The sequence below is a fragment of the Alligator mississippiensis genome, chromosome 2 (assembly GCF_030867095.1).
Source record: "Alligator mississippiensis isolate rAllMis1 chromosome 2, rAllMis1, whole genome shotgun sequence".
Lineage (NCBI taxonomy): Eukaryota > Metazoa > Chordata > Crocodylia > Alligatoridae > Alligator > Alligator mississippiensis.
Window position 1 is genome coordinate 241,734,303 of NC_081825.1, and position 13,640 is coordinate 241,747,942.

Genomic DNA, 13,640 nt, shown 5'->3' on the forward strand with positions numbered 1-13,640 from the left:
GCAGGAGAAAGGCAGCAGTGGCAGACGGGGGGCAAGTGGCAGCAAGCAGGATCACAGGTCCACACCAGTGCCCTGGGGCCAGGAGTGGCAGAAACACAGCCTGGGCTTGCAGGAGCACTGGCGGGGGCTCTGCCTGCTGCAGGGGTGAGCTGTGGGCAAACTCTCCCCCTCCATGCAAGCCACAACCCTCCCTAGCCACCCTTCCCCCACACACTCAAAGCCCCCCACAAAACCCATAACCACCCACATACACCCCTTCCCCCACATACCACATACCCACAAACCTATGTCCATTCTCCTGCCCATCCACCCCCCAATAATATACAAGAGTAAGACTTCATTTTAAGCTATTGTACAATCACCTCCATGTACACTACACAAACGCATGTAAATCAGGACAAAAAAATGTTTTGAAATTAAATTAATTAATGTCATAGTACATGTTCGATTTTTAGAATATAATTTGGTATTTTTCTGGTTCAGAGATGGCAAAACCCCTTGCTGAAAGGAGTAATTCCTGGGGGTAAGGGGAGGGACTTCTGGTGGCAAAGGTCAGGGGTTAGGGGGCAAGACTTTTGGTCCCACGATGGCAATCAGGGAGTGGGGCAGCTGTCAAGGGGCAGGGTTATCCATACAGCCATCAATGGCTTGCCCAAACTCAATAAGCAGCCCTCCGCCCAAAATAATTGCTCGCCCCTGGTCTACATCCTCCTGTCTGCAGCCAGAGAAAAAGGTCTTTTCCCTCTTCTTTGTGGCAGCTCTTCAGTTATTTGAAAACAGCTATCATGTCAACTCTTAAGTGCCTTTTCCACAAGCTGAACATACCTAGCTTCTTCAGCTCTCCTCATATGGCTGCTTTCCAAACCCCTTATCATCTTTGTTGACTGAGTGTAGACCCTTTCTAACTTCTCCACATCCTTTTTAAAATGTGGAGCCCAGGACTGTACACAGTACTTCAATGAGGCCTAAGTAGTGCTGAACAGACAGGCACTATCATTTCCTGTGTTTTGCACCTAATTCTTCTACTGATGCAGCCCAAAACCACATTCATCTTTTGTGTGGTTGCCTCACACTGCAGACTCATATTGAGTTTGTGATCGATCTACCAAGACTCACAAGTTCTTTTCCATAGTGCTACCATCCAGTCAGGTGTCACTCATTTTATATTTGTGTTTTTGATTATTCCTCCCAAAGTGTAGCACTTAGCATTTGTCTGCATCAAGCTTCATCCTGTTAGTTGTAGCCCAACTTTTCAATACGTCAAAATCCTTCTAATTGCACTCACATCCTCCAACACATTCACAATCCTTCCCAGTTTTGTGTCATCTGCAAACTTGCTTCAAGAAGCTTTGTGTGCCAACATCTAAAACATTAAGAAACACAGTGAACAGCATTGGGTCCAGTACAGACCCTTGTGGGACTCCACTTGAAACCTCCTGCCATTCTGACATAGACCAGTTAACAATTACCCATTGTTTGCAGCTATTGATCCAGTTATTTGTCTACCTTATAGTAGCTTTATCCAGTCCACATTTTTCCAATTTGTTTATGAGAAGGTCATGTGGGACCTTGTCAAAATTCATACCACCTCATAGCACCACCATGGCATTAGACCTGCCAAGTCTTGCAGCAGGTCAGTGGCAATTTCAGGACTATAATCCTAGTCTTCTGAATCCCAGACCAGTGCATTGTCCCCTAACCACTCTGCCTCCCTGACCAACACCAAGCTACAGTCACACAACTGCCCCCCTGAAGTAGCTTAGTATAGACTTTTCTCAACAGCCTTATGACTTTTCCTTAGGTGCTCTGCCTACTAATGGGGTGTAGGTTGTAGCCATGTTGGTATAAGGACATAAGCAGACATAGGCAGGTTCTTTGTGTGAATCTGATACCTTTTATTAGACCAACTTAAATAGTTGGAAAAAATGTATAGCAAGCTTTCAAGTTTAAAAACCCTTCGTCAGGCTGAGGAGGTCTCTGCAGTTGGTGTGTGCTCTTCCTAATGCATACTCTTGCAAACTGCAGCACTCCAAGCACTATACAGCATGGACATGAGACTATAGATGACGAGGTATAACAAGGGAGTGAAGGCAGCCATGGAGCTATTATACTGGTATGTTGTTTCTTTTGCAGAATGATGCCATTAATCCAGAAGACTTTCCTGAACCAGTGTATAAAAGCTTCCTGATGAACCTGTGTCCCCGGCCAGAGATTGATGAGATATTCACTTCCCAGTGAGTCTCTGTGATGCTGTAGGGGCAGGCCTTGTTTTATGAGGGAAAGAGACAGACAAACGGGGGCAATAAAGGAAGGAGAATACTCTACTTTTAAAAAGCAGTTACTGGTCTGTATGAAGTGACCCAGGAGGCAGGTGTCTGTGTCATAAACAGCTATGCAATTAGCCTCTTCATATGCAGTCTAAACAGAGAGGGTAAGGTTTCACTGAGTGCATCTACATATGCAATTAAGGTGACACAATAAACTCAGGAGCACTTTAAACCAGAGAAAACTGTTCTTGGTGCAGCATCTACATGTGCACTCAGGCCATCAGCAATTTGAGCTGGGGAGAAGTAGCCCTAGGCTGTTAAGAGGCACAGAGGTCAGACCTGGGCTCTGGGTGGTGGTGTTGGGTGGCAGAGGGGCTGGCTGGGGCATGAGGGTGCTAAAGGGCAGAGCCATATGGTTAGGGAGCAGGCAGCCCCCGCACTTTAGCACCCTCATGTCCCAGCCAGCCACAGTCACTGTTTACACATGCATTTCAGCAGTTACTTTCTTTGCCATAAGATGATACTGTCCCTGGCAGTACTATCTTACAGCAGAGTAAATTAGTTTACTGTGCCCTAATACACATACAGATTTTGACGCTTTACTGCAGATCTAATTAATGTACTCCTCAGTAAAGCACACATGTAGATGCACCCACTGGGTCACAGAGACTGAAGTATCCTCTCACTGCTAGAGGTGGTTGCTCCAGGGCAAAGTGAGGCACGTTGGAGTGAGTATGTGGGGAAGCTTGCACTGAGTTGTTTTACAAGAAGGTCATTTGGAACCTTGTCAAAATCCAAACCACCTCATAGCACCACCCTGGCCCTAGACTTGCCAATTCTCTTAGCAGTCCTATACTAGGACCTCTGCAGTAGAAAGAGAACATTCAACTAAAACTTTCACAAGTGACCAGTGATGTATGTCTACAAACTTGTGTCAACTTAAATGGGCTTGATTTTCAAAGGGCAAGCACTTGGCAGATGCTGAAATTGAGGCCCCTTTTGAGTGTCTCAAGTCAGGCACAAAACACTTGAGGCACCAAAAACTGCTGGTCATTTCTGAAAACCAGGACTTGGGTCCCCAATCAGTCTAGCCTTTCCCCAGAGCTAAATAAACATTGTTAAGAAATAAAAATATAAAAGATGAGAAAAGAATACTGAAAGACCGAGTGAGCATGAAAGATTTGCAGAGAGAAATTGGGAATGGGTGAGAGTCCAAAGGAATGCATGCACATGGCCAGTGGCAGGAGGGGTCAGTCTGGTTTCATTGCTATCAGGGGAGTTTTTCTGTAATGCAAAAAATATGCTCCCTCTCTCTGTTCCTTTCTCATTGTTTGCCCATAGCCATTTGAAAGCCAAGCCCTACATGACCAAAGAGCACCTGGCAAAGTTTATCAACAAGAAACAGCGAGATTCCCGCCTCAATGATATCCTTTTCCCACCTGCCAAACCTGAGCAGGTGCAGAGCCTAATAGAGAAATATGAACCCAGTGGGATCAACATCCAGCGAGGTGAGTCTTGATCAGCACACTGGCCCCTTTCTTTAGTGTGCCTGTGCTAGGGGGGAGGGAAGAGGCAGGTGTAACTATCTTCAGGTAACCTGTAGATTGAAAAAAAATGTTGGGGGTGTGATTTGGAGGGTAACATCAGGAAGCTCCATGTGCTTGGGGAATTTTACAACAGCTCTGAACACACAATGCACCTTATGGCTCTAAGCAGCCTCACTGAATACTCTGCCCATAAAATAAAGATCAAAGTTGCTACAGACCAAATAGACTCCCTTTATTATTGCACAGAGATCTGTGCATAAAACAGCAGGGAAGCCAGGAAGAATCTCTCACTGCATGCTACACCAAGTTTTCCCACAGTGTCAGGAAGCAGCTAACCTAATTCCGGCAAGTGCTCAGTAAGGGGCCTGGGTCTCATTCTTTCAGTGCCATTAATAGCTCTGTTTTCCCTGCAGGGCAGTTATCTCCAGAGGGAATGGTCTGGTTCCTTTGTGGTTCTGAGAACAGTGTGGTAGCACTGGACAAAGTGATTCCGTACCAGGACATGAGCCAGCCACTCTCACATTACTTCATCAACTCATCGCACAACACCTATTTAACAGGTATCTGCCCACTGGTTGGCACAGGTTCCTTGATCCTATCCCGCAGCTTCCAAGATGTCTAGTATCACATGCATATACCAGTACCAGGGGTGGGTTTTGCCCCAGATGCCAAATACATTGGGCAGCTATTCAGCTTGCTAGGACTGAAAAGAACAAGCTTGCTCTGTAGAAAAGACAGGCCCATGTGATGTTGGCCAAAGCAAAAGGGACCTAAGTATAACTTAAACACTCATCCCAGTCTTCTTTGAGTTGAATTTCACTTCTTTTTGATGGATTTTGTGTGTGAATGACCTTTCTCTGAGGGCATGTGTCATTCTCAGTGCAGGCAGGGTGAGCAGCTCTTCACCCTTGAACAAATAGCAAGGATCTTTTCATACCCCCAGCCTTGTTGCAATGCAAGATCATAGGTTCACTTCATTTGAGTTCAGGGACAGGCATGGATATCATATGAGGTTCACATTGTTCCTAAATGGCTGGCTAGGTGTGTATGTCTGTCTCAAAAGTGTGTATATCCTGCAGGAGTTGCTAGGCAGAAGTGTGCCACTCTCCTCTCTCTTGGCACATACTTATCCCCTTGGTTGATGTATAATATGAACACAGACAGCTCTTGGACCATCAAGTCTGCCCCCCCCTCCATTTGCAGCAAGCCATTTACCCAAAGATTTCTAAAAATGGTCCACACAAAACCTTACATGCAACTACAGTGCACAATCCAGAAACACCAAAACATGGTATAATAAGCCACAGGTTAGAGCAGAGGAGAGGAGAACACCGTGAATGTTTTGCTGCTGCAACAGCACAGAAATAGTTGATTAATATATGCTCAGAGGATCCTAGGAAAAGGACCCTCCTATGCTGCAAAGGACAGCACAAACCTCAACTATCTGTGCCAGTCTGACCCCAAAATCAGTGATTGATATGACCCTGAGTGGAGCAGCAAGAGCTAACCAGGAACCTCTGAGTTTTCTAGTACCAGCAGGAGCATCATTGCCTCCCACTTTATCCACAGCTAAGGCTGGGAGTTTTATGTCCAGTACTTCAAAGGAAGGTGACGTCTCCTCTCCCCAACCACCCCACTAACCTACAAAGTTGGACAGATATATGCACTCTGATGTGTAATGAGGCAGGCAGCCTTCCCAAGCAGCTGGCAGGTGTATAACCCCATAGTTATGAAAGCAGGCCTAGCAAGGGGGCAGGTGTAAGTCCCTCATGATCCAGTTATGTATCCTTCCCAAATGGCAGGGTGGCCATGTACCCCCCGGAGGATGAGGCAGGTGCATATCTACCAGTATTCCATCCCCTCAATACAGAGAGTAAGCATGTAGTTATGGGGACACAGCATGCAATAGGAGAAGGGGTTAAGTAGGGCTTCAGGATGCAGTTACCTAAATTTAACTGTGCAATCTGAAGGGGATACTCACTCAGGAAGTGCCTAGAGCTCTGTTTCCCCTTTTTACTCCTAGCTCAGAAGAATGTTTTTACATGAGTACATGGAAACAAGAATCTTTTCTCCTTCTGCCCTGTTGCAGCTGGCCAGTTTTCTGGCAACTCCTCTTCTGAAATGTATCGTCAGACCCTGCTGGCTGGCTGTCGCTGTGTGGAGCTGGACTGTTGGAAGGGTCGCCCTCCAGATGAGGAGCCCATCATCACCCATGGATTTACTATGACCACTGAAATTCTGTTCAAGGTAAAGATAGGATTGTCCGCATAGATTATTTTTTCTGCCTGAATTTGTAATGTTATCTACATTAGGAAGATATATGGGTGAGTGAAATGGAAAACAGTTGGGCTGGGGCATGGATGGGTAAGAAGCAAAGCTGCATGACTGGTGAGATAGACAGGTAGATGAGCTGGTATTAAACAGGATGGTGTGATGCGTGGGGTGGTGAATCAGGAGGTGAAAAGTAGAGGGATAGGAATAAATGAGGGGAAATGTTTGAGCTGCCAGAGCTGGAAAGGAGCCAGGCAGAGGGATATGTGTCTGGTTGCGTGGATGAGCACTTGCTGGCTGGCATTTCTAAGTGGGTGGGTGTGTGCATGGAATGATGAGTTCAGAGAAAAGATATCTAGCAAGGCCTCTCTGCAGCCAAGAGTTGTGAGTGTTAACAGAGACTAGGAGTTGTCAAACAGCCAGGCTGATGACAACAGCAGGTTTGTGTGCGACTGTAAGTGGCACTTAGGAGGTTGTTTCTTTGTCATTTCCATGCTTCATGCATGTACAGCTTACACTCAGTGGGACAGCAACCATTCTGTGGTTTTGTCATGAAGGTTCCCTGAATATTAGTCCCAAGATGCATGGCTAAAAGAGACACAGCCCAGGCTACCCCCACTTTTCCCTCTAAAGTTTTAGTGCTTTAATCACAAAAAGTTACAATCACTGGACCACACTTCCTTCCTCTGCATCCCTTTGAGCAACATTGTAAGGAACCCATACCCAGCCAGACAGGAACCAAGTTTTAGAAGCTCTTCTCTGTCCTTATACTGTGTTTTTCTTCATTCCTACACTTCATTATTTCTAAGACATTTGCGTGCGAAAAAACAAACCGTGTCTCTGTTAATGACTAAGCACATTCATCTGCCTGTCAAATTCAGCAAGAATAATTTCCCATTCTAGATCCTGTGATATTACTGTTGCTTTTGCATAACAGTGCACAAGAAATAGGGAAGATAATGGTAACTGTGCATTACAGGAGCTCTGATTGCGTGAAGGGGTTCTGTCAAACTGTGTGAATGAACCTCCAGATGAAATTATGGCCTGTTAATCCCTCATGCACCTGGATTTTAGTTTTATACCATACATGGATCTCCCCTTCTGCTTCTCCCCTTCTTTGAGCCCCAGGTTTCTAATAACTTCATTGGCACCCTCTCATCCTCTGAACCTGAAGGAGCTTCCTCTGAAATGTAGCTCGTGTAACCCCCTGTAGTGGCATTGGAGCAGCCGTCCTCAGACATAAGCTGCTTGCCAATTCAGGAGCTTTTCTTGGCATGGGGTGAAGTCACGGGGCCAAGTTCATCCCTGGAGTGTTCTCACTGACTTCTTCAGGCCTACACAGGAGCTGAATATGGCCCAGCAAATTTAACCTGCAATCCAAGTACTATCATGCATATGCAATGGATTGTGTGATGTCATTGAATGACTGAAGCAAGAGGAGACCAGTAATTGCAAAGGAGAAAACTTGCTCCTGTAACCTGCCAGTTAATAAAAATGGGGAAGAAAATAGTGAGAAGTTCATGGTAGTTTAATAGAGGTTTGCAGGAAGTATGATTTTAAAAAGTAACTTGTTAATGCTGAGAACACTCCCATGGTATTTGCAACTGAAATGCCAGTAGTCAGTAGCTGCTGCACATTTTAGTTTCCTGCAATGCTAAACAATCAGGATCAAGGGTTCTACAGGCAAGGTGGGGTTCATTTGAGAGTTTAGGTAAGTGTGAGTCCCAGCAAGAATAAAGGAAGTTTAGTCAGACGTCACTTACACTTTTTCCTAAACCTTCCAAGTTAATCCTAAACAATGTTATTCTCCTTCCAGACACCACCAAGCTCCTTTACTTAGATTCTCATTCACATAGCAAGAGATAAATTGGCCATTCTACAACTTCAGCATCATCCACTTACTTACCTGTTGAGTTTAAATTGAGTAAAAAATAATCTAAGGGAGGAAATGGGAGAGGAATGTGTGAAGGAAATGGGGTTGGGGGGTGCTATTGGTCATGAGAGAATCCCTGGAAATGATGAATGTGGAGATTGGACAGTTGGCTGGCTACCCAGACTGGTCCATCTCAGGACATGATCAAGAATATTCACACACTCCCTCTGTCTGTCTGCTCTTGCTCAGGATGCCATTGAAGCCATTGCAGAAAGTGCTTTCAAAACCTCTCTCTACCCTGTCATCCTGTCCTTTGAGAATCACGTAGACTCGTGAGTACCTGTGGGCTGACTGACTCATGTCTGGGGAGCAGAGGTGGGGGGATTAACACTTTGTTGGCTGCAGGGGGCAAAGGCAAGCGATGCCTTTTCATCTAATGCTGACATGGTTTTGCTTGGTGGCTCTGTGCTTTGGGACAGCAAGGTGAAGCATTAAGGCTGCAGTGTGAAAGGAGTTTTCTTTGGAGGGAATCTGAGACAACACTGAGAGCTAAGCTATAAACTGCAGAGCGAATGTGATAAAAAATACAGGAATTCAGTGAATTTCACTCTGTGTTCCTTTTCAAACCTGCCCCTCCCAGCTCCTAACCTCATGGGGATGATAGCATGGGTTAGATGGTGTTTGTTCTGCAGAGATGTTTCAGAGAGATGGGGGGGAGTACGGGGGAGGAATAGCCATTTTGTGGGGAAAGCATGGGGTGCATGTTTGGGAACAGGCACCCATGCTGAGCTGTGGTTTTAGGTATGTTTTTTTCCCCTGGCTCAGTAGGTCTGTGCCTCACTTGCATTTTATTTTGCTATTAATTAGACCCAAGCAGCAAGCTAAAATGGCTGAGTACTGCAGGACCATATTTGGGGACATGCTGCTGACAGAACCACTTGAAAAATACCCTGTAAGTGGAAGATGTTGGGGTGAGCCTGTGCTAGGGGCCAGGGCAACATGCAAGGACTGTTTCGTGGTGCCGTGTGGCACCGCTGCCTGCAGTGCCATGCAGTGTTCCTGTGTAGGTCCTTTGTGACCAGTGGGAGGATGCTTGTAGAGGCATAAATGATGAAGCCAGCTTTAGTCCACAAAAGTGCGTGCTCTGTCTATATATCTTATATAGTTAGCCTATAAATGTGTATAGCTACCCAGTCTTATCAATGACTTTGACAGACAAGGGAGCAGAGAGCTGGACTGAGCTCAGCTCTCAGCTTGTGGCTGAGCATCTTGGAGAACAGAGGGAGAACTTTATGACTTCAAGGCCAGATATTTTCTAAATCAGGGGCCCAAGTTTGCTTTCATTTACATCCCTGCAAGTCCAAAGTGACTCCATCAACTTCAGAATCTGACCCTAGATGGCTGAGCTGTACACATGAAATGTACATATGCAGGTAGAGTCAGGTAGGAAGCTGCATGTGAAAAGCAGCTGAGCATAGGTCCAGGAAAATGTCTGCACATGCAGTTTGCATGTACCAAGGGATGTTTTCCAGGAACTATTATGTTTTCATAATCCATACAAAATTCTTACCTTGCCCATGCCATAAATGTATACAACACTTTACAGAGAGTTAATGAGACACTGCCCCTCTCCCAAAATTCTTTCTATCTACAGCAAGACAATGCATAGCAAGGCATAGAAAGTGGAGTGTGAAAGGGTGGGCAGGGTCTAAAAGCAATAATGCCTTGGAACTTGTACAGGGTTACAGTGGACAGAGATGCTGTGAGGTATGGGAAGTTGGGTGGATGAAGACACTGAAGGAGACAAGTGGGTAGAGATGGTTCAGGCAGACAGGGAGAGGAAGGATTCAGGTGGAGAGCTGAGCATTTGAGCTCTGTTTCTCTAGAGGAGAAAAATCAATCTGATGTTTTCTCTGTTACAGCTGAAGCCAGGAGCTCCCTTGCCAAGCCCTCAGGATCTACTGGGCAAAATCCTGATTAAAAACAAAAAGAACCAGTGTACTGGGCAGAACTCTCTGAAGAAAGGGAAGAATGTGGAGCCTGAAGTTACTGACCAGCCTGTCCCTGGGGACAGTGATGATACTGGTACAGTATGAAAGAGGGATGGGACTAGTACAGCTCAGAGAAGTTGAGGTGGCCCCTTGGAGAAATTACAAACCAGTCCAGTGTTAGCTGGAGGGAAGCTGATCTCCTGTATGTGCTTGGGGACTGCAGTGAGGCGAATGGGCACCTATACATGAGCAGCGAGGCTTCTCCGACGTGCTTTAATTACTCGAGTCATAGATTCATAGATGCTAGGGTCAGAAGGGACCTCAATAGATCATCAAGTCCGACCCCCTGCATAGGCAGGAAAGAGTGCTGGGTCTAGATGACCCCAGCTAGATGCTTATCTAACCTCCTCTTGAAGACCCCCAGGGTAGGGGAGAGCACCACCTCCCTTGGGAGCCTGTTCCAGACCTTGGCCACTCGAACTGTGAAGAAGTTCTTCCTAATGTCCAGTCTAAATCTGCTCTCTACTAGCTTGTAGCCATTATTTCTTGTAACCCCCAGTGGTGCCTTGGTGAATAAAACCTCACCAATTCCCTTCTGTGTCCCCATGATGAACTTATAGGCAGCCACAAGGTCGCCTTTCAACCTTCTCTTGCGGAGGCTGAAGAGGTCCAGGTGCCCCAGTCTCTCCTCATAGGGCTTGGCCTGCAAGCCCTTAACCATATGAGTGGCCCTTCTCTGGACCCTCTCCAGGTTATCCACATCCCTCTTGAAGTGTGGCGCCCAAAACTGCACGCTGTACTCCAACTGCAGTCTGACCAGTGCCCGATAGAGGGGAAGTATCACCTCCTTAGATCTGTTCGTCATGCATCTGCTGATGCACGATAAAGTGCCATTGGCTTTTTTGATGGCTTCGTCACACTGATGACTCATGTTCATCTTGGAGTCCATTAGGACTCCAAGATCCCTTTCTGATTCTGTTCCACCAAGCAGGTCATTCCCTAGGCAGTAGGTATGCTGGACATTTTTCCTTGTTGAATTGCATTCTGTTGTTTTCCGCCCATATGTCCAACCTGTCCAGGTCTGCTTGTAGTTGTTCCCTGCCCTCCGGCGTGTCCACTTCTCCCCACAGTTTTGTGTCATCCGCAAACTTGGACAGAGTACACTTCACTCCCTCGTCCAAGTCACTGATGAAGACATTGAAGAGTATCGGTCCAAGGACCGAGCCCTGCGGGACCCCACTGCCCACACCCTTCCAGGTCGATACCGACCCATCCACTATGACTCTCTGGATGTGACCCTCTAGCCAATTCGCCACCCACCGAACTGTGTAGTCATCCAAGTCACAGCCTCTTAACTTGTTTACCAGTATGGTGTGGGATACCGTATCGAAGGCCTTCCTGAAGTCTAAGTATATGACGTCAACCCCTACTCCTGCATCCAGGTGTTTTGTAACCTGGTCATAAAAAGAGACTAGATTAGTCAGGCATGATCTACGTGCTACGAACCCGTGCTGGTTTCCCCTCAGCATAATTTGTCCTCCCGGGCTCTTCCAAATGTGAGCCTTGATAATTTTTTCGAAGACTTTGCCTAGGATGGAGGTGAGACTGACTGGCCTATAGTTGCCTGGGTCCTCCTTCCTCCCCTTCTTGAAAATGGGGACCACATTGTCCCTTTTCCAGTCCTCCGGGACCTGGCCCGTGCACCACGAGTGTTCAAATATTACCGCCAGTGGCTGTGCAATGATGTCAGCCAGTGTCTTCAGTACCCTCGGATGGAGCTCATCTGGAGTCTGCTGGAGTGTGGTAATTACCGAGCTTTAGTTAAAGCCCACCCCCCCCTCGGCATTTTTAAGCACAGGGACACTGATACACAAGACACTTCCAGCACTTTAATTAGAGTTGCTCTTGGAGCCACTCTAATTAAAGCACCCTGCCCCCCACACTTCCAGAGCATGTGTAGTAAACATGCCCATTATGTTTAAATATCTTATAACAACTAATAGCAACACTAGAGGCTAAAAAGAGCACATATAATCTGTACATCACCTGGCTATGCTTGGGTGTCTGGCTACATGGGTCATCCAACAATTCATTTCCATATTCTGTTTGTTGGTCTGGTGAATGTGTGGATGACTTCTGTCCTACAGTGTCACCGAATACCTCTCTGGCACCAGCAAATTTGCCATGGCACATCTCTTAATTCCCAAGTTTTTGAAGGCTTGTACACCCTCATTTCTTCCCATAGCCAAGACCTATTATCTCCTTAAGAACTTCAGTATCATAGGGTTGCAAGAACTTCAAGGATCACCTGGTCCAATCCCCTGCAGGAATGCAGGAGTGCTGTTCCTAAATTATTCTTATCAAATGCTTACCCAATCTCCTCTGGAAAACCTCCAATGAAGGAGATTCCATAACTCTCCTGGAAATCTGTCCCACTTCCCCACATCCTAATAGTAAGGAAGTTTTTTTCCTGAAATCTAATCTAAATCTACTTTGCAATGTAAAATGATCTTGTACTTAGAGATCCCAAGGCAGAACAGTTCCAAAGGGCTTTCAGGCCATGAAGGCTTCCTGTTCCCATCACAAGAGGAGCACAGAGGCCAGTAGGAATGCAGCAACAGCTCCTCCGTAGAACACCCAGAAAACAAACCCTATAAGGAATGCTCCCACAGATGTGCATGACCCTTGGTTGGAGAAGTGTGACTGCAAACCCATTCTTCAGAGGAGAAGCCTGTAAAGGGAAGCTCCAGACTTTGGGGATAAAGTCAGTGTGCAGCCATTGTCCAGTGGTGTGCTGGAAGCCATCAAGAGGAAAGGCTTGATACATCGATGTGCCAGTCGAGAGCTTTGCCTTTTCATGCCAGGACCCAACTGGCAGAATAGTGTCCCCAATGGGCTGGCCTTCTTCTAGTTCCTATATGCTTAAGCTGAGCGGGATTCCATCTTCTCATGGCTAGTGGAGGCAGTACTAGAGCATTTGTTGATAATCCGTGATGTTCTGTCTAAATATGCTGCTCGTGTGCACTGTTTCCTTAGTCTGGGCAGGTGATGTGACTGAAGAGGAGCCAGAGGAAGAGGAGGAGGAGTCAGGAAACTTGGATGAAGAAGAGATTAGAAAATTGCGGTCAGATGAGGTATTGTCACTCACCTTTCCTCTCTTGGCCCTTTTTCCTTTTCTGGCTGGGGCTTGGTTTCAGCTAGTTACAGGATCCTGACTGTTTAACATAAATTAAGTCTTCTTTCCTTAGTGGCAAAAAATCCAAATGGAAACTAATGGTGGTGGGTGATTAGATGCTTTCTCTTCCCTCATGATAGTGAAGTTTGTGTTTGATTCCAATGCTGGAAAAAAACCACTTGGCTGTGGGACAGTGAAAGTCTGGCTTGCAGCTGAGAGTAAATGTGAGAAGGAAGGCTTCATGAGTAGAGAACATAGCAAGCAGGAAATCCAGGGTGCCATTCCTGACCTAGCCAGTGACTTTTGCATGACTTAGGGCAACACCCATGATCTTTCTTTGCCTTTGTTTCCTTATCTGTGAAATTGGGATGATAATATATAAATAAAAGTAACAATAATTGTCTGTCTCACATGGCTGTTCAGAGGGACTTAGTTATTTGGTTTTAGAGGAGTGCTTTAAGATCATCAACTGAAAGTTGTGACCGATGTGCAAAATGGTCTTTTTAAAGGGGAAGG

At 46.1% G+C, this 13,640-nt stretch overlaps 1 protein-coding gene across 1 annotated transcript in view; it reads left to right on the top strand.

Annotated features, from left to right (window-relative positions):
- Positions 1-13,640, top strand: part of PLCB2 (phospholipase C beta 2) — a 65,443-nt gene that overhangs the window by 26,562 nt on the left and 25,241 nt on the right. The window contains exons 8-15 of the mRNA XM_006275560.4: positions 2,134-2,234; positions 3,609-3,775; positions 4,228-4,374; positions 5,904-6,061; positions 8,208-8,290; positions 8,826-8,910; positions 9,881-10,043; positions 12,986-13,083. Of these exons, the coding sequence (XP_006275622.1) occupies positions 2,134-2,234; positions 3,609-3,775; positions 4,228-4,374; positions 5,904-6,061; positions 8,208-8,290; positions 8,826-8,910; positions 9,881-10,043; positions 12,986-13,083 (1,002 nt within the window). The remainder of the gene's footprint in view (positions 1-2,133; positions 2,235-3,608; positions 3,776-4,227; positions 4,375-5,903; positions 6,062-8,207; positions 8,291-8,825; positions 8,911-9,880; positions 10,044-12,985; positions 13,084-13,640) is intronic.